Here is a 27,113-nt window from a genome sequence, read left to right as displayed (position 1 = left end):
CTGGCACAGGAAGCCCGCTTCCTTTCTGGAAACAGCACTGGGCAGAGCAGAGAGTGAAGCTGACAGCCCTTCCCAGCAGCGTGCATCACACTGGGCACTGTGCAGCACTCCAGCACGCCCTGCGCAGAATGCAGATCTGGGCCTCTCATGAGAAGAGCAGCAAAAGAAAGCAATTCCATGGCCAAGTGCAGTGGAAGTGGCTGCGGGCTCCAGGCCAGCTATCGATCCCTCTCTGTAGCGGTGCCAGCCCTGATCCATTAGCAGATTTCATTTCCAATTTAATTTCTTTAAAAGCGTTGCACTGATTGTAAATCCTTTGTGGGCTCCCAGATTGTTCATCTGGTGTTTACTTAACAGTCAGTGCTTTGCTCAGCTAACGCTATGCGTCCTCTGCTGAGCCCTGACTGCCTTGCAGCAAAAACCCCACCAGGGATTTGCTCCTGCCTGCAGAAAACAAGGGCTGTTTTCCAGCCACACACCCAGCAGCCTTTCCTGATTTCCACACTCCATCCCCAGATCCCACCCTTGGTCAGACTGCCTCTACTTGTGCCTTCTGCAGCATGGCCCCGATTCAGGACAGCACTTATACACATGCTTAAAGTTAACTGTATCTACTTAAAGTTGACTGCAATGGGTTTTAAGCTTGTGCTTAACAATGAGCATGTGTTTTAAAGCCTGTCAAGGCTGAATTCCCACTCTGGCACTTTGAGTGCAGAAGGTGGGGGCCCGCAAGGATTTTAAAAATTAATAGGTTTCAGAGTAACAGCCGTGTTAGTCTGTATTCGCAAAAAGAAAAGGAGTACTTGTGGCACCTTAGAGACTAACCAATTTATTTGAGCATGAACTTTCGTGAGCTACAGCTCACTTCATCGGATGCAGCTCATGCTCAAATAAATTGGTTAGTCTCTAAGGTGCCACAAGTACTCCTTTTCTTTTTAAAAATGAATACTTGCCACTGGCTGGCTGGCATGCTGTATGTCCATAAAAGGGGCTTACCCCCCTACCCCGCTTCATTTATCACAATGCCCTTCCTGAATAGGGATGCTTCCTGAATCAGACCTAAGGGCCAAGCACGCATGCATTGCCAGGGCCAGACCTTAATAAGGTGGGCAGTGTATCTGGGGAAGAACATGGCGTACATCCAAGTGTGGAATAAGTGTCCATTAAGAAGGGGTGCTGATCCTATTTCCATTAGAGTCAGCAGCAACAAGATCAGCCCCAGAATGCACTAGGAAAGAATTTAACAGCAGTGTTCTGTGTGTCCCTGTTTCTGTGGCACTTCCCCCCATAGTATCCGGATGTCACATATGTCAAGGGGTTAACATAGGTTTCCCTGTATGGTTCATCTCCAGCTCCATCCCGGGCACTGCTGCTATCGTGCCAATCTCCCTTCCCATCCGTCATTGTTAGTACACTGGGGCAGCAGCCAGTGGCTCTGAATGGGATCCGCTGCACACACGCAGACCCTGCCCACAATGATTCCAGCTGTGAAGAGTAGGTGGGGTCGTGTTGCACATGGGAGCTGCATTACTCTATCAAGTCTGGGGCCAGAGACTTTGGTTTTGACCCTCCCCGAGCCGAAAGATGGGGTTATTAGTAGCATTTGTTGTGTACATTCCTGCGTGTCACACGGGACTGAGACTGGGAATCTGCCAGGTACTTCAGCCAAAATCTCCCCAAGCTGTTGCCCTGAAAGGCCAAGTGAAGGCACTCCTCTACACCCCCTTCCCCGCGGCCTATTGCAAAGCAGCTCTTTGTAGTATTTCCCTGGCCCCCATTGCCACAGGCTCTAAACCCCTCACAGTCTCTATACTCACACCCTCTGAGGCAGGGCAGCACTGTTGTCCCCATTGCACAGGTGGGACGGAGGCCCTGAGGCTAAGTGACTTACCCAGGGTTACATAGGCAGTTGGTTGCAGAGCAGGGACTTGGATCCAACCCCAGGCTATTGCACTGCTCACTGGGGCACTCGGCTTTTCCTCAGGCTTCTGGAAGGCCACCTGCCCCTCGTCCTGCTCCAGCCCGCTGCTGGCCTTCGTCAACTCCAAGAGCGGCGACAACCAGGGTGTGAAGTTCCTGCGCAAGTTCAAGCAGTTCCTCAACCCGGCGCAAGTCTTTGACCTGATGAACGGGGGCCCTCACCTCGGGTAAGCGACAGCGCCCTCTGCCGCCCAGCCCTCTCCCTGCACTCACGCCCACAGTGCCCCCTGCTGCCCGGCTCCCTCCCTGTGCTCCCGCCCATGGCGCCCCCTGCTGCCCAGCCCTCTCCCTGTGCTCATACCCACGGCGCCCCCTGCTGCCCGGCCCCCTCCCTGCACTCACACCCATAGAACCCCATGCCGCCCAGCCCACTCCACAGTGCTCCCTGCTGCCCGATGGCATCCCCTGCCACCCGGCCAATTTCCTACACTCATACCCACAGCAACCCCGGCCACCCAGCCAATTTCCCCTATGCTCATGCCCACAGTGCCCCCTGAAGCCCCGTCCACTCCCTACACTTGCTCCTGCAGTGCCCCTGCAGCCTGACCCCCCCCCCCCATGCGCTCACACCAGCAGTGCCAGGCCTCACATCCCATGAGACAGTGCGTCCCTTCCCTCCCTTTGTTCTTTGATCTACCTGGGGGCCAGGGAAAACGAGGAAGCTGCTCAGATCCTAGAGACACATGACTCCATCCACCCAGCCAGGAGCACCCCATATGACCCCGTAGCTGGGAGGGCCTCATAAAGATGGGCCAAACTGAAAGCTCAGCAGCTCCCACCTGCTCTGTAAGGGGCTGAACTGGGTCTCCAACCCTTAATGCTCTGAATTAGATGAGGCCGAGCTGTTTGGATTGGATGGTAAACCCAGATCACGAGTCCCAGAGCCTGGGCCAGTACGTCGGGCTGGCTGGGCTCCAAAGAACACTGCAGATGTCTGGACTCTGAGATCCTCCCACCGCGGGCTCTCAGCCTGGCTCCAGCCTGAGCCCAAGCACCTATCCTGCAATTTTTTATCCTCACAGGCCTAGCTCTGCAAGCCCGAGTCAACTGACCTGGGCCAGCCATGGGTCTAGACGTACCACTGACTGTTACCCCTGCTTGAGTGAGCTCTGCTGTCCCTCAGGGGGAGGGAAAAGGCCGGGGCCTTCCTTGGAGGGAGCTGAGCTGAGGCATGTATCTGGGACCCCGTTTAGCCCTGACTCCTGCTCCTCTTTGTGTGTCCCTTGCCAGCCTGCGGCTCTTCCAGAAGTTCTCCACCTTCCGGATCCTGGTCTGTGGGGGAGATGGCAGCGTGGGCTGGGTTCTCTCCGAAATCGATGCACTGGGATTGCACAAGCAAGTGAGGAGGAGTCTGTCTGCTGCCTCCCCCCGTCTCAGTGTCTCTGAGGGCTGCCCCCGCCCCCTTGGGTCTTGGCAGTAGTGAAAAGCTGGCTCGGGGGCGTGTGCTAAGCCCTGGCAGCCAGGAGCTACATTTCCAGAACTATCGCACAATGGCAGCGCTGGTGGGGCTGGCATGGGCTAGATGTGTGTCACCAGGGCCAGACATATGCAGGTGCCAGGTGTGCTCTGGGTTTGTTTGGGTAGGGGCCTGCAGCGCATTCCAGCAACGTCCCAAAGTGCCAGCTGTGCCCATTGCCGGGACACCCCCAGTGACCCCCCCTTCTGAGTGTCACTGGTACTAATCAGAGTGTGAGCTGAGATCCTGCCCACGCCCATCAGAGAGATCCCCAGGGTGTGGAGGGGATCCTGCAAGGGATGGGTCCATTGGACACGGCACCCCATGCCCATAGCTTTTGGCTGGGCTCTCAGATTGGGGGCTGCCCTGTGCTCACAATTCTTTCCTTACCATGGCAGTGCCAGCTTGGTGTCCTGCCGCTGGGGACGGGCAATGACCTGGCACGGGTGCTGGGTTGGGGCAGTCTCTGTGATGATGATACCCAGCTGCTGCAGGTCCTGGAGAAGCTGGAGCGGGCCAGCACCAAGATGCTGGACAGGTGAGCAGGGGCAAGGCTGTGGGCTGGGCAGACCTCACTCCTGCCCTGGGCCAGGAAGGGGGCTTCACTCTCAGTATTCCAAATGGGTAAGAGAACAAGCTTAATCTGGGTGGGCACTCCCTGGGAAGGGCTCTGAGGTCAGGCGTCACCCTGAGTCTGCCATCGTGCGCCTGCATTTTCAGCCACATCTCCCAGGCAGCAGGTTGTCCCGTAGCCACCTACTGCAGGGCGTCTTCCTCTGTGTCTGGCTGCTCTCGGAGACTGGACACAGGTCTATCTGGGCTGCCAGTCCCAATAGCTGACCTTCCCCACTCCTTTCAGACACCAGGGCCTGGCCAGGACTGAGACGAGAGTCACCTCCCACGCCCCTGACTTGCGGTTGCCATCTCCTGTTGCCCTGGCTTTCTGAAGCCCCACTCTGCGTCCTATGCGGGGGGGCCCATCTCCCTGCAGATCCCTGCCCCACCATGGCCCAGTGCCTGCCTTCATCTCAAAGGGGCCGCCCTGGGTTTCCGGGCAGGGCTGGCTGCCAGGCCATGGCTTGGCAAAGGTTGAGCCCCGGCAACAAGCATCTTGTCTTTGCCTTCCCTCCAGATGGAGTGTCTTGACCTACGAGGCGCCCAAGCAGTCGCCCCCTGCCATCAAAGAGGAGGAGAATGGGGATTCCTGTATCCAGGTACAGCTGCTCTGTTGCCTGTCCAGCGTGGGGGGTGGGGCTGGAGTGGCAGCATAGCCCAGATGAGTTTGGGGCATGGAACATCAACTCCTGCGTTCAGACCCCTGCCTATACATGTCTGCTACCTGAGCATGGGGATGGAGGGGGAAAGCAGCTTGCACATGGCAGCACCCAGGGCCTGAGGTAACTGGCTCTGTGGCACAGTCTATACAAGGGGGGCGGTGGCAAGAGAAACTGTGTGTCCTAGTGGATAGATCACTGCACTGCACTGGGAGTCAGCAGACCTGAGTTTAGTTTCTGTCTCTGGCTGCTGGGTGACCTTCCCCTCTCTGCGCCTCAATTTCCCTTCCCTCCATCTGGTTTCGGTAGCCTGTCAGCTCTTCAGACAGTCTGGTACCGGAGCCTTTGCAGCGCCATGCATGCAGTGTGAGCGTAGGGTCTGATTTCCAAGCACTTCCCTGCTGTTGGTTTGCAGCAGGCTCTGGCACTCAGTGCTGCCACTGCCCCAAGGGCGTGTGCGAACGAACGCAGGGTTTGTAACCACACACTAGAGCGTGCACTCGACTGCCATGTAATAGCACGCACCCCGATCCTCTCCCCTCCCGCAGCCTGTCCCACCTGAGGAGCTCTAAGCATTTCACAGTCTTGAAGCAATGAAGCTTCACAATCCCACCGCGCATGCAGCTGCACCCCTAAAAGGGGTAGTTGGAAATCTGGGCTATCTGCACTCCACTTAGCCCCGTTGCAGGGGAGCTGGTCTTTGGTGCAGTTCTGAATGCCAACAGAAGAGGAAATGATGGATTGGCAGGTTCCAGATGTCCCCAGGCATTCAGAGAATCAGAGTGGAGCAGGATGGGGAAACTGAGGCACAGAGTGGGGCTGTGACTTGCTCAGGGTCACACAGCTAGTCAGGAGTACAGCCTAACTCCCAGTCCGGTGCTTTAGGCACTGAGCCCTGCTCCCCTACAGCTGCAGGGGCTTGCTCAGCCCTGCAGTTTTCTAGTGTGGCTGACCCAGGAGGATCCAGGGAGGGCACCAGGAGTGCTGCTGCTGTTGCTCAGAGAGTGCCCTTGTTCCCTCCATGTCCCGCAGGCCCAGATCTCTCACTACGCCGACTCCGTGGCTTTCCACCTGGCCAAGATCCTGGAATCCGACAAGCACTCGGTTGTGATTTCTTCTGCAAAGTAAGGGGGCTTTGGCTGATGAGGGTCACCCCAATCAGAGCCGCCCCCACCTGATGCTGTGGGCAGGCCAAGGGTGGCAGGGATCAGGCATGCACCTCCCCAGGTGCCCTCTGCCCATCCCCAGGCCAGTGAGCACGGACAGTAGCAAGCCAAGCTTCCCCCACCTTGCTGGCCTGCCGGAGCCAGGTCTGGTGGGCTTACTCCGAGGGCTACGAGGGAGCTGGGGGTCTGTGGCTCATCCTGCCCCTCGGCTTCTGCTGGCAGTGCCAACGGGGCAGAACTGTGCCAATGAGGGGGTGGTTTTGTGATGTGGCTGATGGGTCCCAGATCTTCATAGGTCTTGAAATCAATGCGAGTGAGGCGCCGAGTACCTCTGAGGATCCGGGCCAGGGAGCTTGTATTGAGGCCCCCAAATCATTGCACACAGGGCTCCAAGCAGCCTTCAGCCGCTAGTGCCTTTGGCTCCATGCTGGGCCCAAATGGTGAAGGGCATCACAGCCCATCCCATGTGTCTGAGCCACGCAATCCTGGACAGCTGCAGTTTGCATCAGCAAGAGGTACGTCCCAGGGGCCCGGCCAGAGTATGGTTGGCTGCCTGGCCGTGGGTGATGTCAGGGTGCTAGGCTCTCACCAGCACCAAACGCTGCTGTGCTTGCTGCAGGGCGGCACAGCTGGGCCCAGAGGTGGGGGCCTCCCTCGTGGGGCTGGAGAGCGCCCTTTGCTGGCTAATGGAGGAGCAGCATTCCAGAGGCACTGTGCCCAACTGTGTGGGGAGGGGTCTGGGAAGGAGCCCCAGCGCAGGGGTTCCTGTCTCACCCGGACTCTGCCCCCGGACGCTGCTCTCTCTGGCAGGTTCCTGTGCGGAACGGTGAACAACTTTGTGGCTGAGGTTGGCAAGGCCTATGAGAGGGCCATCGAGAACAAGCAGGAGGCTGACACCATGGCTCGGAAGGTAAGTTCTGGCGGGGCATGGCCTGGTGGGGATGCTTGTTGGGACACTAGCGCCCCCCTGTGGCAGACAGTCAGTGTTGCAGGCAGCTGCAGTCTTGGCAATCGCTGGATTTAAGCCTTTGGGTTCTCCATGGGGTTCACAGCATGGATTAATCCATTGCCTGGGACCGCCTTCAGAATGCTCTACCACTGAGAGGATGTTCCCATGAGCCATGCCATGGAGCAGCAGCCATGTGCTGTGCCATGCTAGCTGTGACCCCCCCCAGCGCCCTCCCCTGGGACCAGCCTGTGGCTGAGTGCCAGCAAACGCCCTGGCCTTACCGCGGTCCACTCCCCTGGGATGACTAACTTCTCTCTTGCAGTGTGCGATGCTGAACGAGAAGCTGGACTCCCTGGTGCGGGAGCTGAACGATGAATCACAGGCAATCGTTGTCCCCGAGGGGAGCACGCAGACTGCCCCAACCGGCCCTGAGGCCAAGGAGAGCAGCAGGGGGGGCAGCTTCAACCCAAGCCCTGTGCCCAGGATCTTCAAATCCAAGGAGCAGCTAATGCTGAGAGCCAACAGCCTCAAGAAGGCCCTCCGGCAGATCATTGAGCAGGCAGAGAAAGGTAAGGAGCCCGGGCGAGGCAGGAAGGGACTGCAGTGTCGGGGGTCAGCCAGACTCAAGGCCTCTGCAAGGTCCCTGGCCTTCCCCATCCATTTCACATTCCATGGCTGGCCCCCTTATGCGGAGGGCTCTGCTGGGAGGATCAGTCCTCCACTATCATGCAGACACTACTTGCTGCAAGGCTCAGTACTTTATCAGCTCCTCGCTGGCCTCCAGGGCATTGGGCATGCCAGGGGCCAAGGACCCAGTGTCCAGGCAGGGTACAGAGACCCCCTCCAGGCACTTGCTGACCCCTAACAGGTACATTGACTAGCAGCATGGCACAGTGCATAGATCCAGGGGCTGGGAGCCATGTGCCAGTCCTGATCCTGCTGGTGACCTGGGAAAGGCAAGGCAAAGCCCCCGTTTGTCACTGATTCTGAGTCCTTTCATTCTGAGGAGCCAAGCTGGAGAGACCCAGGACCTGGCTCACCGTGATGCTAGGTTCACTCAAAGGGAGTTCTTCGAGTGCTAGCTCATGTCAATTCCATTCTAGGTGTGCACGCCCACGTGCGCGGTTGTTGGAGATCTTTGCCTTAGCGGAACCCATAGGGCTGGCTGTGTCGCCCCCTTAAGTGCTGCGCTCATGCCGTGGTATATAAGGCACCACCAACCATACACCCTGTCAGTTTCTTCTTACTGCCTGTGGTGGTCAGTCAAGCGCCTTTCCTGCTTAGCAAGAGCTAGTGGTTTCTCCTTTCAAACTTTGGACCTTAGTGCCTTTGTATATAGTTTGCATATAGTAGTGTTAAGTAGTTAGTTAGTTAAGTTAGGGTCCCAGTGGGGACTTTGCCCCAGGCGGGGCATGCCCTGGTCTCCCAGGTTTAAGCCCTGCTCAGACTACAGCAGGTCTATGCCTGTGAATGACCCCCATAGCAGCTTCCTTAAGTGCTTGGGGGAGTCACACGTTAAGAAGCGATGCCGGATCTGCAAAAACTTTTGGCCTCACACCCAGAAACAATGGGATATCCGCCTCAGTACTCTCCAGATGGAGTCTGCCCTCTGTCTGTCTTCCGAGCCATCCAGGCAGGTCACACTGAGCGCCTCAGCCTCTGTGTGCAGTGCATCGCTGGCACCTGGCTCCTCCTGGCACTGTTTGCCATCGCCAGTGCCGAAGAGGAAGGCCAACAAGCATTCCCCGGCGCCAAACAAGAAGGCCCAGGGATCACCTACCAAGGGACCCGGGCCTGCCCACCAGGCTACTCTGGAGCCATGCAATCGTGCCTCCCCTGTTGAGGCTCCCAGCCCCCTTAAAGGTCCGCCACCAACTCCTGGGAGTGATATGGGACCCATACCTCTGCCTGCACTGTCATCATCGCAGGCTCCCCAGGTGCAGAGAGAGCACAGGTCTCCACCTGCTCTGATGATGACCCTGGTGCTGCAGGACCCGGCTAAGGTTCCCCAAGAAGGCAAGCTCACCGTTAAGACCCCTCAGGGGATAGGGGAACACCGTCAGTTGCCAGACAGAAGACATCAATCTTCTCTGCTGCGTCGAGAATCCAGGTGCAGGTCCGAGTCGCATTGTCGGTCACCCAGGCTGGCATCCAGATTCCTGGCGCTACTCACTGGCACGGGGTCGACACTTCCCCTACTATTCCCAGCACTGCTCACTGTCTCACCAGTCATCCTCCAGGCGTCAGTCCTGATCACCGGCACGGTGGGAATGTTCCCCGTCTTGGCACCAGTCTCCTTGGCACCGGTACCACTCTCCCCAGTACAGTCACCGGTCAATTACACCAGGTCACCGGTCACTGGAAGTCATGACCAGTAAACAAACGCAGACATCAATGGCTCCTCGCTGGTAGCTGGAAGGTGGTTCCTCTGGTACAGAAGGCCAGTTCAGCCCATCGCCCAGGTCCCATCGGCGTGATTGAGCACCGGAATCCGCTTCCTTGTTTGCGGCATCGTAGTGGCAGCACAGCCAGTGGCCAACATAGTGGCCATATTGGAGTGTGTGTGGCATACCGGTTATGACAATGCCCCCTTCCTTGGTGGCCATGTTGAAGCATTGGTCGGCAGCCCCACCTGGCCCGGTACCGGAAGCCTGTTCTGAGGTCGGGGCGGAGGAACCTGTGCCCACCCCCAAGTCTCCTTCTTCGACTGTGGGCAAGACCCCCGCACCTCCATCTGTGGTCCAGTCTTCCTCGTTGTCCCTGGACAAGGGGGTCACCGGACCTTTTAGAGCTAGCTCACCAGATGACTTCAGGGAGCATCAAGCCCTAACTCTGGCACGTGGCCGAGAACTTGGGGCTTGAGGTGCAGGAGATGGTGGGATATGAGGGGACACCCTCTTCAATGTCCTCTCGGCCTCTACGCTCACCCGCGTTGCCCTGCCCATACATGACAGAGTCCTCAAGATCTCCAAAACCCTGTGGCAGACCCCCTCCTCCATCCCTGCCACCTCAAAATGGGCAGAGAAAAAGTACTTTGTGCTGGCCAAAAGTTTCAAATACCTTTATACCCACCCACCCCAGGGCTTGCTGGTTGTGTCTGTGGCCAACGAGAAGGACAGACAGGTCCCCACCTCTTCCACTCCCAAAGACAAAGAGGACAAAAAACTCGATTTATTCGGGAGAAAAATGTATTCCGCCCCCAGCCTACAATTCTGGATGGCAAACAATCAGGCCCTGCTAGTCCAGTACAATTTAATCTTCAGGATAGTCTTAAAAAGTTCCAGGAATCCCTCCTTCAGGGTCTGGCCCAGGAGTTGGGCATGCTGGTGGAGAAGGGCACAGCAGCAGCCAGATGTTCCCTGCGGAAGGCATGGGACACGGCAGATTCAGCAGCAAGGGTGGTCGCATCAGCAGTGGTTGTGCAGTGTAGTTCCTGGCTCTAGACTGCAGGCCTCTCCCAGGAGATGAAGGCCTCAATCCAGGATCTCCGTTTTGACGGAGTTGGTCTGTTCTCAGATTAAATGGATGCCAGGCTGCATGGGTTGAAGGACACCAGGACTACCCTTCGCTCGTCGGGCATGCACATGCCTCAATCAGCCAGGAAGCCCTTTCAGCCATAGCCGCCGCCAAGGCCCTGGCAGCCTTGTCAGGGACCTACGAGGAGAAGGGACACTGGTTTTAGTCATTGTCTCCTTTCTTCCTCCCGTTCACCAGACCAGCCTGGGCCGCCAAACACCCAGGGGGACAGAAGCAATCATTTTGAGGGATGAGAGTGACGCCCCCTATCAGCCAACTGGACCCTACCTGCCTTTCCTTGACTGCCTTTTCCCCTACCACTCAGCCTGGTCGCAGGTTACATCAGTCTGCTGGGTCCAGGACATAGTGCCTTGGGGCTATACTCTGCAATTCTTGGCCGCCCCTCCCCTGCCACTTTCCCATCCCTCTTCAGGGACCTTTCTCACGAGCAACTCCTTGTTTAGGAGGTCGAGAAGCTCCTGGGCTTGGAGGCTATAGAGGAGGTTCCTCAGGACATGGAAGGAAGAGGATTCTATTCATGTTATTTCCTAATCCCGAAGGCCAAAGGGGGCCTCAGACCTATCCCGGATCTGCGTGGCCTCAACAAGTCTCTCAAGAAGTTGAAGTTCCACATGGTCTCCCTGGCCTCCATCATCCCTTCCCTGGATCCAGGGGACTGATACGCTGCTTTTGACTTAAAGGACGCTTACTTTCATGTCTCCATATTCCCGGGACACAGGTGTTTCCTGCGTTTCATAATGGCCAGGCGTCACTTCCAGTTCACAGCGCTACCCTTTGGCCTCCAGGGTGTTCAGGAAATGCGTGGCACTGGTACCGGCTTACCTGAGACATCAAAGGGTCCAGATCTTCCCATAGCTCAATGACTGGCTCATCAAGGGCAGGTCTTCAGAACAGGTGCAACGGAGCCTCGATCTGGTGCAGTCCATCTGCAACGATCTGGGCCTGTTAATAAACACAGAGAAGTCCACATTAACACTCGTTCAACGCATAATGTTTATTGGAGTGATTCTCAACTCCACATTGTCCAGTGTCTTCCTTCTGGAAGTGTGTTTTCAGGCCATGTTGGACTTGATCGCCCACATAAAGAGCCATCTGCTCACCACGGCCCTCACATGCCTGCGATTAATAGGCCACGTGGCCGCATGCATATACGTGGTCAGCCATGCTTGACTTCATTAGCAGCCTTTGCAAAGGTGGCTGGCCTTGGTTTATATCTCCAGCAGACACACCTTGGACCGAGTGGTCACAGTGCTGAGTCATGTCCTCTCGTCCCTGAATTGGTGGCTGAATCCAGAGTTGGTGCTGCAGGTGATTCCCTTCGTGACCCCGTCTCCAATGCTCACCTTGGTCTTGGACGCGTCGGATCTGGGCTGGGGACACCACCTGTGTGAGCTCAACACCCAGGGCTGCTGGCTACAAAATGATCTAGCCCTTCATATCAACATCAGAAAGCTCAGAGCTGTTCGCCTGGCCTGCCAGGTGTTTTTGCCCCACCTGAAGGGCAGGGTGGTACAGGTCCTGATGGACAATACAGCCACGATGTCTTACATCAACAGACAGGGGGACGCCAGGTCTTTGGCCCTTTGTATGGAGGCGCTCAGCCTCTGGGACTTCTGTGGGCAGTGCAACATTTATTTGGTGGCTGCCCACCTGCTTAGAGCCAAGAACGTTTTGGCGGATTGGCTCAGCAGGACTTTGTCTTGCCACAAATGGTCGCTCCATCCAGAGGTGGTCAGCCTCATCTTCCACATGTGGGGGACTGCCCAGGTGGACCTGTTTTGTGTCCAGACAGAACAGGAAGTACCACGTGTTGTGTTCTCTGCAGGGTAAGGACAAGGGCTCACTGTCAGACACCTTCCTGATCCTGTGGTTGGGAGCACTGATATACGCCTTCCTACCAGTACCATTGATCCACAAGATCCTGCTAAAGGTGAAGCAAGACAGAGCGTCTGTTATCCTCATAGCCCCAGCATGGCCTTGTCAGCACTAGTTTGGCATGCTGCTGAGTCTTTCGGCAGCCACCCTGTTGCAGCTACCTCTTCGGACGGATCTGCTGTCCCAGAACCACGGCAACTTGCTGCACCTGAACCTGTCATTGCTGCACTTGGCAGCTTGGCTGTTGCTTGGCTAAGTATGGATGAGCAGGAGTGCTCTGCTAGTGTCCAACAGGTCCTGCTGGGAAGCAGGAAACCCTCCACCAGGACTACCTATGTGGCAAAGTGGAAGTGGTTCACGTGTTGGTCCTCGGACCGGCACATTCCTGCTGCAGTACCCGCTGCAGGACATCCTGGGCTATTTACTTTACCGTAAGCTCCCAGGCCTGTCCGCTATCTTCCATCTGCCTGGCGACCGTTTTGGCATTCCTCCATTTCAAGGCTGGTCGGTCTTCGCCCATCCCATGATGGCGCAGTTCTTGAAATGTCTGGAGTGCCTTTACCTGCATGTCTGGGACCCAGTTCCCCCTTGGGACCTGAATCTTGTGCTGTCGAGGCTCATGGGTCACCCCTTCAAACCTCTGGCTTCCTGCTGTCTTCTTCTTCTCTCCTGGAAGATCTGTCTTCTTGGTCACCATAACTTCGGCCTGCAGGGTGTCCAAGTTCAGGGCGCTCATGTCGGAGCTGCCATATAAGGCCTTCTGTAAGGACGAAGGCCAGCTGCATCTGCACCCAGCCTTTCTGCCCAAGGCTGCCTCCCAGTTCCACACTGGTCAAGATATTTACTTACCAGTCCTTTGTCCAAAGCCTCATATGACGGATGACAAGCGCAGGCTGCATACCCTGGATGTCAGACGGGCGCTGGCCTTCTACATTGATAGAACAAGGCCGTTCCATAAATCAATGCGGTTGTTTGTTGCTGTCACTGCCAGAATGAAAGGTCACCCAGTGTCTGTCCAGAGAATCTCATCTTCGATCACAGCCTGCATCTGCTACTGCTACGAGTTGGCAAAGGTGCCCCTACTGGTGATCGTGATGGCTCATTCGAGTAGGGTGCAGGCGTCATCAGCAGTCTTCCTGGCACAAGTGCTAATCCAAGAGATCTGTTGGGCCACCACCTGGTCATTCGTCCACACGTTTGCATCACACTACGTGCTGACCCAGCAGGCTCGAGATGTTGCTAGGTTTGGGAGAGCTGTGCTACAAGCTGCAAGACCGTGAGCTCAAAGCCCACCTCCGTTGATTCTGCTTTTGAGTCACCTAGACTGGAATAGACATGAGAAAGTACTCAAAGAAGAAAAAATGGTTATCTACCATTTGTAACGGTGGTTCTTCGAGATGCAGGTTGTGTCCATTCCATTCCCCGCCCTCCTGCCCCTCTGTCGGAGTTGTTGGCCAGAAGGAACTGAGAGGGTGTAGGGTTGGCAGCGCCTGATATACAGACGCATGAGTGCAGCACTCCAGGGGGTGCCAAAGCCGGCCCTACGGGTATTGCTAAGGCAGAAATCTTTGATGACTGCGCATGTGGGCACGCACACACCTATTATGGAATGGACACGAGCAACACATCTCGAAGAACAACAGTTACGAAAAATCATAGAATCATAGAATATCAGGGTTGGAAGGGACCCCAGAAGGTCATCTAGTCCAACCCCCTGCTCAAAAATAGGTAACTATTTTTTTTTTAATGCTCAGCACTTCCAAAAATCAAGCCAGATGTGGCCAGGCAGGATGCCCAAAACAGAGGCACCTCACAGCATAGGGCCCTGCTGATCATTTTGGCCTGGACCCTTCTGTGCCTCAGTTTCCCCCTCAGTGAAGTTGGGACACTGAGTCACCAGAGTGAATTACTCAGAGGTGACTCTAATAAAAGTCAGGGAGCGCACCCTGGTGGCTAATCCAGGAGCAGCATCCCTGAATGCCAGCGGCATTGCTCCTGGCTGGTGGGTCACAGGTCCTGGCACCTGGGGTACAGGAAGAAGCCCAAAGAGCAGGCATCCCCATCTCCTGGATGGTTCTGTCTGCCCTGTGAACTTCTCATCATGCTAGAGCATATGCCGGACCGCCTGGGTCTTTGGGAGTAGAAACACCTACAAGGGTCAGACTCATCAGCAGTGAGCTGGGGAGGCATCGGTGCATCCAGGTGCTGGCTGGGCATCCCTAGGGTATGTCTAGACAGCAATGTAAGCCTGGGCTCAAGTCTAACCCCCCTTGCATCCATGCTAACCTAGGTGCTAAGCTAGGGCATGGACTGCAGGGCTGGAGGGTCCGAGCCCGTGTTAAGCTGGGACCTAGTGTCCGAGCCCTATTACTTTCCTGTGCACACGGCTTGACTCGGGTCCTGGAAGACCTCCGGATCTACCCTAGAGTTCCTGGCAGCAGAGGAGCAGCGCTGCAGGCAGCCAGTGCAGATGCTGGAAGCACCACTACTGCCTGGCCAAGCCCACTCCCCTTGCCTGCTCCGGCTCCTCCTCACTGCTGTGAGGAGCTTACTCAGAGCAGGGAGCAAAGCTGACTGGTGGGAGGCAGCTCCTGGGTGCCAGGGTATCGAGGGTCATCCCTGCCCCAGCCCTGCTGAGCCGGGAGCTCTGCTGCTCCCCCTCCCTGCAGGGCAGCCGCTTAGTCCTGCTCTGCTCTCTGTCCCTTCCCCTAAGGCCTCCCCACCCCCCCGGGGCTGTGTTTGCAGGTATGCCCGGGCTGCATGCACTGTCAGGTGAGAGAGTGTAAGCCAGCTCCAAAACTTCCCCACAGCCTCCCAGGGATCCCTTATCCCTGCCGCCCGTGTGCGGCGGGGGCAGGGCTAAGGGATCCCAAGGATGCTGGAGCACCCTGCATCCCAAGCCCAGGGGATGCCCTTGACCGCTCCGCAGCCGGCAGCAGCCAGGCTGGGGGTGTGTGTTCTTCCTCGGACACCTCCATTCAAAACAACAGACAACAATAAATAAAAACCAGCCCAAGAAAAATCCTGTTATTGACCAGCCCATGGTGCAGTCTGGCAGCCCTGGAGCTGGGTGCCCTAGTTACCTTTAGAACAGGCACCTGTCCTGGGCATTTTCCTGCCCATGTGACTCAGCCCAGTGGGGAACCCAGTTCTCGGGTTAGGGGCAGTTCAGAATAAAGCCTTCTCACACGGCTGTGTGCTCCCGGGACAGCCACCACAGGAGTCATTATGTGTTTCTGAGTCCCATCAGTATCATGTCACAATTGGGAAATAGGCAGGGCAGTAGAGTTTTCCCACAGTGCACCATGTTCCTAGGGCTAGAGTTTCAACAGGGTGGGGGGCAGTAGGAACTCTGGGATATGGTTACTTTGACTTGGGTCTGCGCACTTGGGTGCCAGAGCCTTAGGTTTGAGCATGGGTCAGCAAATCCTTAACCTAGGGTTAAAATGCAGTGTAGATGCTCCAGCCCAGGGTTCCCTGACATGGATCGGCTGACTTGAGTCCCATGAACCCTGGGCTGACACTGCTGTGTAGCCATACCCCTACAGTTGGCTTTACATTGCATGCCTTGCCTGTTCCCGTGTAGCTGTGGATGAGCAGAACAAGCAGACTCAAGCTTATCGGAGCATCACGGCTTCCGGCAAGAAGGACAGCTTGGAAGAGTTCAGCAAAGAGACCGAAATCCTTGGTAAGGCTCCGGCTGGTTCATGCAGCCCACTCCCCGTTCAGGATCATGGACTCTTCCACGTCATTCGTTATTTAAAGTGATTGGAGAAGCTGGAACCAAGGCAGGACTGGGGGTGGCAAATACACAGATTAAAGGGGCCCCGTTTTCCAAAGTGGAGGCTCCCCAGCTACGTACTACAGTGCATCTGTGACTGTGAGAAGGAATCCTGGTTGCTGTTGTGTAACTGGCTGGGGGAATCGGTCTTGGGCTCACCTTTGCTACCTGCACAGTGCCTGGAGCAATGTGTTTAGCACCAGTCTCAGAGCACAGCAGACAGGCCAAACCAGGATAAGCCTGGAGATTTCCAGCCATCAGAATGCTAGGGCCATGTGTGATGTGAGTGTGCCGTGGGATTGCACACGTCGTCTGCCCAAGCTACGCCCATGCCCACCATTGGGTGTCTCAGAGCTGGTGATGTTTGGACAGTCAGGCCTTGGCATTGTGGGCACTGGCTGGAGGCTGCAGAGGGATCCTGGCCTGGGCGTTCCAAGGGAAATTGACCAGCTGTGTGCGGGGGGCTGTGGAGGCTCTGACAGACTGACAGGCCATGTCCATAGGCAGCAAGTTATATGTGCCCATGGTGCCCGTGCTCCACCAATATTCAGGAATGTGGGCCTGGGGTCCCAGCTGCCTGCCCCGCACCCATCCCCGGGTGTGGCCCCAGCCTTGTCCCCCTTAACCCTGTTCATCTAGCTCTTCCCAGAGACATGGCCTGGGGCAGAACTTGGACCTGTTCTGGGCACGACCAAAAATTATACAAACCTGGCATCCATGGTCGTGTCCTGCAGGGACCATAGCAGAGGAGTCCAACTCTCTGGAATGGGGCAGGGGTGCGGGGCCCCACCTTGAGCCATCAGTGTGTGTGCTGGAAATCAATAATACCTGGGGCTCCCCCTGCTGGCAGGAGAGCAGTAGGAGCCTGATCCAAAGCTGATTGAGGTCAATGGAAGGTCTTCTGTTGACTGAGGGCCTGATCCAAAGCCAATTTAAGTGGCTAACAAACCCCCCATGCCCTGACCCCCGCTGGTGGTAGGGAAGGAGCGCAGTGTGTATTGCACCCTCCATTATCAAAGCAGGGTGAGAAGGGAGAATTGAGTGCAGATAATCAGGAGACAAAATGTCCAGGCCCTTTGCAAGGGATTTACAAATCATGTCATCTGACCTGCCCATAATCCGGGTGTGTAGGGCCACACCTAGCACTCACCACTAGGGGCATGTTCCATTTAAAGTGGCAGCATGCAAAGTGCTTAGCAGAGTGCCCCATTGGGGTCCCCTCTGCACTCAGCAGTTAAGGGGCCTCTTGGTGCGGTGTTGGGGGCTCAGGAAGGCAGGGTAGGGGTAGGATGCAGGGTATACGCTTGTTAAGGGCAGGGGCGCTGCTGGCTACTAAAGAGCATCTCCCCTTTGTCCAGGTTCCCGGCGTGGTACGGTGACCTCCACTACGTCGTCCATCCTCCTGGATAGACCTGACAGCTTCAGCACCATCCATTTCACCGAGGATCCCAACACCATGTGAGTACGTGCTCTGGGCAAAGTTAATCCCTAGTGCATGTCCAAGCCTCCGATGCTGCCCCCCGGGACATAGGGTAGGGCTCTTATTCCCATTTGACACAGGAGAACTGAGGCCCAGGTAAGGAAATGACTTGCCAAAAGCTGCAAAGGACACATGGCTTCTCCTTTATCAACACTTGACCTTAACCTCAGTCTCAATCATTATCAGCCTTTCACCAGCCAGTTTTCCTCCTCTTTCCCGGAGAGTCTCATATAGGGCTCTCTTCATTCTGATTGGCTGACAAGAGGGGTTTGTGTTGCAGTGGAACTTTCCATTCTCGCGCGTGGGGGGGTTCTCTCCACACTGCCAAAAGTAAGGTGAAGGGGGCTGCTCGCAGCCTCTGGTTTGAGAGCATCCTGTTCCTTGAGGGTCCAGGTGTGTCTCCCCTAGTACCACTAATTGACACTTGGTCACCCTCCTCCTCACCGTGACCCATGACTTTGTCATCACCGAGGCTGGGTGACAGCCATGTGCTCTACCTGTGCAAGCCAACTAGTGCAGAATGCAGCGACCAGCCAGCTTGGTGGAGTGCATCATCTGGGCTTCAGGCGCTGTGGCTGTTGCTGGAGCTGTAGGTGTATAATACCTTCAAGCTGGGATCTGCAAAGGGATCTCAGAGTTATGCAGTGAGCTCCCCTATGGGGAAAAAATTGATTATCTGTTAGCTGGAATTGATCAATTTTAGAGATTCTGGATTTAATTAAAACCAAAACATTTAGACGTGTCTGTCTCTCTGTCTGTCTGTCTGACTATTACTGCAATGTCTGAGTGCTGTCCCCGCAATACAGATTGGTGAAAGCAGAGTCCTCAACACAGCCTGCCTAACTCTCCTCGCTTTAACCTCACAAGATATTACCAGGAATCTGCTCCTTCACCTATCCTTGTTAAATCAATGACTGAATTAAAAAGCCAGGGTCTGATTCTCCTCTGGCACTGGTGTAAATCTGGAGCCCCTCCACTGAAGCTTATGGAATTACATTCATGGAAAATTGGCATAAATGAGACCAGAATCAGCCCCTGGCTGTTTAAGATCAGTAAATTGTCTGTGAGTCGTCAGCCAACAATCTATTTGGCTAAAGCACGTCTGGTTGGTATCATTAAGCAATGCCAGACGAGCAGACAGTATCTTTTGCGGAGATGGTAATAGATTGTGGCGTGGCTAGCTGAAGGTTTGCCTGGCTTTGCCAACTTGAGAAATGTAATAATGGCCTAGCCTGGGACACACTATTATTATTTTGCAATGGGGTTATTACACACAGTAATGTCAACCCTTTGTGTTTAATGGGGACTAGAAACTTGGCTATGACATCACTGACAGCCAATCAGACATGGCTGTAACATCACTGACAGCCAATCACAAAGCTCCAATTGTCGCTAACATTCTAAAACCCCTTCAAAACCCAAAATAAATCTCAAGGACTCTCATACGGATGTTTCAATAATGGGGCTGATATTTTCATTCTGCTGCCGTTTCCCGGTTCCACCCCCATGATCACTGCTGCATTGTTCTGTGTCCAAACCTCTCCTTCCCCATCTGCTGCTTTCAGACAATTCTCCGAAAGATGCGTCATGAATAACTACTTTGGCATAGGCCTGGATGCCAAAATCTCTCTGGAGTTCAACAACAAACGGGACGAGCACCCCAAAAAGTGCAGGTAGGCAAAAGAGCCCCTCTACCTTCCTCAAATGGAGAGTGCCTCAGGATAGGAGCAGAGGTCAGAAGTCCTTGATTGCTGAGTTCCCATTTCATGAGGGAGTCATCTATAAAGACACCCTCTGCCCCAGGGCATGCAACTCCAGGAGCGACCTGAGGGCGGGGGTGGGGGCTGTCTTTGGCCAGGTCTACACAAGGAAGGCTATACCAGTGCAAAGCACTCCTAGTGTGGACACAGCTTATACTGGCCAAGCTGTGCTTGCACCAGCATAGCTTATTCCAGCCGCCCCGAGTAAAACCAGTGACACCAGGACAAGCATATGTGGCCAGTCTAGCTGTGTCTACACCAGAGGCTTGTGCTGGCAAGTTACATTGGTCAGACCACACCTCTTCACGCCTGGCTGACAGCCATGCAGGCAGAATTCTGTAGTGTAGACAGAGCCTAAGTGATCTGCTGTTGGGCTGAGCGTCACGCTGCTCCTTATCTGTCATGAAGCCTCCACTGCTCTGACATGAGTCCGGATGTCTGATTAGCTGAAGGTGTCTATGGTGCCTGACTTGAATGGAGATGCAGCCACATGGTAATAATAACAGCTTGTTTAACAAGAGCCATGCACCAATGCCCTTCATCCCAGCATCTTCTAATACTCTGCAAACATTTGTTAATTAGGCTCCTGGACATTAACCCTTGTGAGGTGGGTAATTATAATTATCCCATTTTACAAAGGCCAGTGGGAACCAGCGGAAGTTTCACAAAATCAGATCCTATATATCTAGAGTAAACATACAACAATCAAGTATTACTAGCATCTCAGAGGGTCGTGGCAAGAACATGTAAACCTCTGGAGAGGAGCTCAGCTCACCGGACATCCTGAGATGGAATTGAATCCTGCTACTCAGTTACCTTGAATGGCATGTCTAGCAGGAAGGGTGTAGCAGAAAAAGAAGGGATGAAATGATGGCTGAATAACAATACTACCTAAGAGTTATACAGTGCTTTTTAGCTAGAGATTTCTTTACAAAGGAGGCAGTGCTATTATCTCTATTCTACACATGGGGAAACTGAGGCACAGAATGAGAAGCAACTTACTCAAGGTCACTTAACAGGCCAGTGGTAGGAATAGAGCACAGGTCTTTGGAGTCCCAGTCTAGTGTCCTATCCACTAGGCCACACTGCCTTCCTGGATAAAGAGGGCTGTAGAGCATTGCCTTATGGAGGGAGACTCAAAAGAGTGGCACTATTTCATTTGGAGAGGATAGCAGTAGCAGCTCTATAAAATGCTGAGTGATGCAGCGAATCAGGCATCCCTGTTTACTTGTTCTCCTACTCAAAGAGACATTCAGTGAAACTACAAGGTAACACATTAAAAATTGATAAGAGGAAATATTTTTACATAAGACATAATTAACCTGTGGAACTTGCTGCCGCTGGATATCATGAAGGCGAAGCACTTAGCAGGATTCAGTAAAAGGATCAGACATTGCTGTGGAGAATGAGAACATAGACAGTTACATTGGATGGGGTTTTACACCAAGGGTTACAAACCCTCCTGTTTCAGGACATCAACCAGTCTTTGACCTGGGGGGAAGCAGCTTCCACTGTGGGCAGGTTATTCCTCGCCACTATCAGGTTCTTGCACCTGTCTTTGAAGCAGCTAGTGAGAAACAGGGTATGGGACTAGATTGTCAAATCCGGTCCTGTAATGTCTGTGTTGCCCGTTAATTACTATGCATGTCATTAGTTTAATCTCTTCCTCTGTTGTCTAATTTGCATATTTAAAAGTCAGTCTCATTGCACTGCTGTAACGAGGCTGTGGCCCATTGCGCCAGTGGTGACCAGGGCTTGGAGTTGTCTGCAGGACTGGTTTAACACAGATCCATGAGTTTCAGGACCATTGTGATCATGTCCTCAACTCAGCTCAGAGACCCTCAGCCAGTGACTTCCCACCCAGGACTTCTGGCTGAGCTAGAGCATCTGTGTTAGACAGGTACCCAGGCTGGATTTAAAGCACCTACTCAGAGCTGTGTGTTTCTCTCCCCTTGCCCCACTGCAGCAGTCGCACCAAGAACATGATGTGGTATGGAGTGCTGGGGACCAAGGAGCTTCTGCAGAGGACCTACAAGAACCTGGAGCAGCGAGTCCAGCTGGAGGTAATCAGAGGTGCTGGCCTGGCCTGGGGGCCATAAATCACTGGGGGAGCATAGGAGCAGGAGCTTGTGTGTTCAGCTAAGTGAACATGCGTGGGCTCCTGGATAGATCCCTGTTCTCTGCCAGGCGTTGGGGTTTAGGTGCTGAGATACTGTAGGAATGGGGGCCACAGATAAAGCTAGAAGCTAGGCTGCCAGGCCACAGCAATGCTCATTTCTCAGTCCCTCTGCCTTAGTGCCAATCTCTTCTCCTGCTTTGTGTTTGCTTGTGTCATGGAAACTTCTTCCTTTGCAAGACGGAGCCCAAGCAGAGGCACTGAGTCCCAGTGCTAAGCAGGTTACTGAAAGCCCAAGCAGATATTCGTAGGAAAGCCAGGGGACTCTCCAGTTGTGTCTGTGCATGGTGGGGTGTGTGCATAGATTTCTCACCATTGCTCACCCCGGCACAGCATCACCTGGTGGTGCGAACAGGGGGAGCCCTAGTGTAGACAAGGCTCCTGCATTTTATTTTTAAACCAAGTATCCTGACCCTGCTTGGGTTGGATCGGACCATGGGTTTGCTTTGGTAATGAGGCACAATGGGGGGATCAGCACGGGGCCTGAGTGAGTTCAGGCTGGCGATTCTCTGGGTGTTTCCTGTTTTCTGTTGGGGGGGGCAGGGACTGAATGCTAAAGTGTGGTCAGGGCCTTGAAACAGTGGTGATGCTCCAATGGACAGTGGCTTCTGCAAACCAGCCCCACGCAACTGCCCTGACTTCCTTGAATTCTCTTAGGCCTGGACTGTGTTTCACAGCAAAATGCGGGAGTTTGCTGGCGTTCCTGCCTGACGCCTGCTTTGCGGGCAGATCTGAAGGTGCGGCTGGGCTGGCAGGTGGTGCCTGGCACACACTGAAGATCTCAGCCTGCCTTATCTTCTCTTTCAGTGTGACGGGGTGACCATCTCCTTGCCCAGTTTGCAGGGGATTGCCGTGCTCAACATCCCCAGCTATGCTGGTGGCATCAACTTCTGGGGCGGCACAAAGGAGGATAATGTGAGTGCTGGCTGCAGGGCGGAGTTGGAGGCTTCTTTGGCTAATGGTGTCCATGGTAAATCTGAAGGTGAAATGCCTCAGTGCAGCTGTAACAAGAGACCTGGTATCCATTTAGGGACAAAAGAATTGCCAGACAGATCTGCCCCGGGTCCACTTGGTCTGGTCTCCAACCTCCCGTCAGATGGATCAGCCCAGGGCCCATCTAGCTCAGGCCCTGATTCTGACAGAAGTGTGTACCTGGGTGGTTTTGAGGAAAGGTGGGGAGTCTTTCTCACTGGGAGGCACTGTTGTCTAGTAGCTAGAGCAGAGAGAGCTGGGGGTCAGGAGGCCTGCAGTCTAGGCCTGACTCCACTACTGACTCCTTGTGGCCTTAGGGGTTCACATCCCCTTGCTGTGCCTTGGTTTCTCTATCTGTGAAGTGGGGCTACTCCCTTTGCGAAGGGCTAGAGCAGTGTAGAGCTCTGTTTTTATGTGCACACCCCGAGCTCATTGTGCTGCAGTGCACAGCCCTGACCTCCAGGGGTTGTTTGTGGCCAAAAGCCTGAGGTTGCAAGGACCCTTTGTGAGGAGGCCAGAGCCCTTAGGGGAGCCCCGGGCCATGTCTGTGTGCCCCACTCCCACTCCGCCTGTGGGTGGCTGTGTGGGTAGCTCAGGTCAGTGGCAGCTTCCCCTGGGGTTTTCTGCCAGGGCCTCCCTCCACCCCTCCCTCCACCCCTTCTTGTCTCAGCAACTGGACCCACCTCCCACCCTGGCTCAGCTGTCATTACCCTGCCACTCCATCCTCTGGGGTCAGGTGGAGAGTCCCTAGAAATGGAACTTAGCCTAGATATAGACAGACAGACACAGAGACCCATGGATGGACAGACACACACAGAGACCCCCAGGCAGACAGACATGCACACAGCTGTGTAGACACAGACACAGAGACCCAGGGACGGACAGACATGCACACAGCTGTATAGACAGACAGACAGACACAGAGAGCCCCAGGCGGACAGACAGACACGCAGCTGTATAGAGAACCCCAGAGCGTGGTGAAGAGGGGTCCAGGGCGGTGGCTGTCATGGCGCTTTGCTTTCCTTGCAGAACTTTGGGGCGCCCTCCTTCGATGATAAGAAGCTGGAGGTGGTTGCTGTCTTTGGCAGTATCCAGATGGCCATGTCACGAGTCATCAACCTGCAGCATCACCGCATCGCCCAGGTAAAGCAGCGCCGCCACAGGAGATCAGCTAACCCTTGGCTGGGTTCCACCTGGCTAGGCCCCAGGTGTCTGGAGGCCCAGATGGGGCCTGTCTGCAGGGGCCAATGTCCCCATTGCTGCCTCCCTCCCATGGAGCCCACGGAGGTTGAGGAGGGAGCACCCTGGGCGGAAGAGCCTGCAGGAGGTCAGGGCAGGTGTGGGAGTCAGGCTCTTGACCTGTGAGGAGGGGAAGGGGGGTCTCCAGTAGGGCTGGTGGGCAGGGAGGGCCTGCTGCTGATATGGGCAGGGAAGGCTCTAAGCTGGAGGTGGCAGCTTTTTTGTTGGGGGGAAATATGCCCCTGAGGCCCCCCATGGTGGGGTGGGGGTTGGAAGCAAGCTCTCCCCACATTCACCCCTCCATGGCGGTACCTGTCCCGCAGGGCTGGGCCCGGCTGCTCACACTGGTCACAACGACCTGGCGCGTGGGGTCGCTGCACCACTCAGGTTTGGCCCAGCCACCCATTCGCAGGGACTGCGCCATTGTGTGTCAGGTTGCAGTGCTGCTAACTCAGATTCCATGGGTTTGGGGGGCCGGGGACAAACTGCCCCTTTTGTCCCATGCTCCCCAAGTGGCCCTCTGTATCTCACTGGGGCTGTCCCGTGCCCCATGAGTGTGCAGTGCCCCTGCCAGCGCGGAGTGGTGAATTCTGCTCTGGGAGCATGGCACACCCACGTTGCACAGGGCATCAGGTGGGCCAGAACTGACGCCCTGCGAGTGGTGTGTCTGGGTAGGCCGTGTGCTGATGGAGAAGCACAGAGTGGGTCTGCCTATGGTACAGCTCTGCGGCAGCTGGAGGTGGGATTCCCAGCTCAGGCAAAGGGACACATGTCAGCTCTGCTTGAACTGACGCGTGAAGATAGCAGCATGGCCAGGGCAGCATGGCCAAGCGCTCAGGCTTGCTGCCCGAGCATGTACCCAGGACTTGGGAGGGATTGGACTCCAGTGGCTAGCCTGAGCCATGCTGGCTACGCGGCTAGTTCAAGTGGAGCTAATCTGTAGCCAGTGACCCAAGCTAGGAATCAGGCCTCCCAGTGGGGTCTGCAATCTGGATGCACTGGTGCCCCTGGCAGAACCCAGCTACTGGGCCAGGAGACGTGGCTCTGCCAGGAAAGCAGAGTGCCAGCCGGCAGGAGACATGGCTTTGCCAGCATGTCCTGGCATCACAGACAGCACTTCCCTGGCATCAAGCCATGGCAAAGCTGCGATTTCTGGGAAAGTTTCTTTAACTCAGGCCGTGTGAAGCCCTGGGGCCATGTGCGCTGCCCTGCTGTTTGGTGCCAGCCTCCTTTCCTGTGCTTGTCTGGCAGTGTCGGATGGTGAAGATCACGATCCGGGGAGACGAGGGCGTCCCAGTGCAGGTGGATGGAGAAGCTTGGATCCAGCCTCCAGGGATCATCAAAATCCAACACAAGAACCGAGCCCAGATGCTAACAAGAGACAGGGTGAGACTTGCCAGCTGCCCTTAGACTCGGGGAGAGGTGCCCAGGGTAGCTGCGGCTAGCATGCAGCCATTCTACCTGGGGCTAGGACCTCATCAGCTCTCATGAGCTAAACGGGGCTGGTCCTGTCCCACAGCTGGATGGGGAACTCAGATGTGGTGCTGCTGAGTCAGTCAGAAGAGCCCTCTCCTCTGAGCTAGCACTGGGCCAGTGCCCTGTGTGGTGCTAGCGGGGTGCTTTGCTGGCGGAGGTGCCGTCTTTCAGACGAGCCTTGACTGGCTGGGCTAGTTAAAGATCCCAAAGCTCTTCCCCCAAAGAACTGGGTGGTTAATGAGATTCCAATGCAGGTAACTACATAGAGTTGCTGTTAAACATCTGTCCTGTTCCACCCCAGAGGTGGCTGCATTTCAGCAGTGGGAACAGTGATTGATGCATGCCAGTACTTGGGGTTCTTGGGGATGACGTGGCAGCTGCCATGGTCCTCTCCCAAAGCTGCTGCACTGAGCTCTGAGCCAAGGGATGCCCTAGTGTGTCAGTGTGGGGTGGCAGGGGCCGTGCAGGGATGAATGCCAGCTGCCTGGCAATGTCTATGGAGGCAGTGCAGTGTCAGATACCCACAGCCCCCATGTTAGCAGCAGGGTTGCCTTGTCTCTCTGCAGGCCTTTGAAAGCACCCTGAAGTCGTGGGAGGACAAGCAGAAGGGCGAGGGCTACAGAGCCCTGGCGCGGCCCCGTCTCAACTCCCAGCAGTCCATGGAATACCTGACCGACGAGGAGTATGGCCAGATGCAGCAGATGGCTCACGCTACGGAAACCCTCATCACCAGGTGAGCTGCAGTGCCCGTGGGACACGGCAGGGGAGCAGGCCCATCTGGAGCTGGCTGGGGTAGGAGGAAGCACCTCATGCTACTCAGTGGTGCCCCCTGTGGGTGGTGAAGGAGCAGTGCAGAGAGGAGTCACGTTCTTCCCAGCGCTTGGGGTGGTAGCTGTGCAATGGCGTGGGGGTGGAGGGGCTCTTGGGGATGCAGATGATCTCCGCTGAGCTGGGAGTGATGCTGTTCTGGGGGCCCTGCTCTCCCAGCCTGGATCCAATCCCCCACATCCGGGAGAGGTGGTAGATTGAGAGGGAACCATCACTCCAGGGCGCTCAGAGTCCTGAATCCCTAGTGTAGCCCTGCAAGTGTCTGTGCATGGATGCACCAGTGGGATGGACAGGGACTCCTTCCCAGAGATCCCATCTCTGTACATGGATTCTGGCCCATGGGCCAGACTTCCTGTTCCCCAGGTTGGAAGCCAAGGGAAGCTGTGAATTTCCATCAGCTCCCTTCCTTTGTTTTCCTGCAGGATCCGCGAGGCAGCCACAACCCACAAAGCCATGGAACAGGAGCTGGCCCATGCCGTGAACGCCTGCTCCCTGGCACTGAATGAGGCCCTTCCCAACAAGAGCAGCAGCGGGCCTGAGGTGAGAGTCACAGCCCGCCTGGTGTCACATCCAGGGGGAGTGAGAAGGCAGGGGATGAGCACGTGGGTGGAATCCGAAGAAGAAGTGGCAGCAGGGAGGGCGGTGGAGAGAGAGACAGAAGATTGATTAAGGGGGAAGCCAAAGGCTAAATGGATATTATAGAGCGAGCCAGTAAATAAATAGAACAAGGAGCTAAGCCAGCTATAAATAGACCAGGCGAGCCAGAGACTGAGCTACAGGCAGAATACAAATGCAGGAGGCTGCCTGGCTGCATGAAATGTCAGCACCCGTCCCCGCATCCCACATGAAATCCACTTTTCTCTGTCTCCACCTATCCAAACATGCTGTGGGGGGAAGCCCTGCTCCAAGCCCTGGGCGATGGGGTCGTGTGGGTTTCCATTACTGAGCTCTGCAGGTTTGTGTTGCTCAGAGATTCGTAGCTTATAAGGCCAGAAGGGACCACTGTGATCATCTAGTCTCACCTCCTGAATAGCGCTGGCCCGAGGACTGCCCTGAATTAATCCCATTTGAACTAGAGTGGATAGTTTAGAAAAATGTCCGGTTGTGATTTAAAAATTGCCAATGCTGGAGAATCTACCACGACCCTGGTAAATCGTTTCCATG

General features: G+C 55.4%; 1 protein-coding gene across 4 annotated transcripts in view; it reads left to right on the top strand.

Moving 5' to 3' along the window:
• Window positions 1–27,113, top strand: part of DGKK (diacylglycerol kinase kappa) — a 158,581-nt gene that overhangs the window by 114,450 nt on the left and 17,018 nt on the right. For all 4 annotated transcript variants that reach the window (XM_073360585.1, XM_073360586.1, XM_073360584.1 and 1 more), the window contains exons 10-25: window positions 1,985–2,147; window positions 3,211–3,319; window positions 3,835–3,974; window positions 4,569–4,650; window positions 5,743–5,834; window positions 6,687–6,786; window positions 7,148–7,394; window positions 15,824–15,925; window positions 17,377–17,476; window positions 19,064–19,171; window positions 21,225–21,321; window positions 22,242–22,349; window positions 23,436–23,549; window positions 24,897–25,031; window positions 25,688–25,854; window positions 26,372–26,489. In XM_073360585.1, coding sequence (XP_073216686.1) covers window positions 1,985–2,147; window positions 3,211–3,319; window positions 3,835–3,974; window positions 4,569–4,650; window positions 5,743–5,834; window positions 6,687–6,786; window positions 7,148–7,394; window positions 15,824–15,925; window positions 17,377–17,476; window positions 19,064–19,171; window positions 21,225–21,321; window positions 22,242–22,349; window positions 23,436–23,549; window positions 24,897–25,031; window positions 25,688–25,854; window positions 26,372–26,489 — 1,982 coding nt within the window. The remainder of the gene's footprint in view (window positions 1–1,984; window positions 2,148–3,210; window positions 3,320–3,834; window positions 3,975–4,568; window positions 4,651–5,742; window positions 5,835–6,686; window positions 6,787–7,147; window positions 7,395–15,823; window positions 15,926–17,376; window positions 17,477–19,063; window positions 19,172–21,224; window positions 21,322–22,241; window positions 22,350–23,435; window positions 23,550–24,896; window positions 25,032–25,687; window positions 25,855–26,371; window positions 26,490–27,113) is intronic.

This window comes from Lepidochelys kempii, chromosome 9 (genome assembly GCF_965140265.1).
Source record: "Lepidochelys kempii isolate rLepKem1 chromosome 9, rLepKem1.hap2, whole genome shotgun sequence".
NCBI classification, from domain to species: domain Eukaryota; kingdom Metazoa; phylum Chordata; order Testudines; family Cheloniidae; genus Lepidochelys; species Lepidochelys kempii.
Note: the sequence above shows the minus strand (reverse complement) of the source record. Positions and strands in the feature narration are given on the sequence as shown.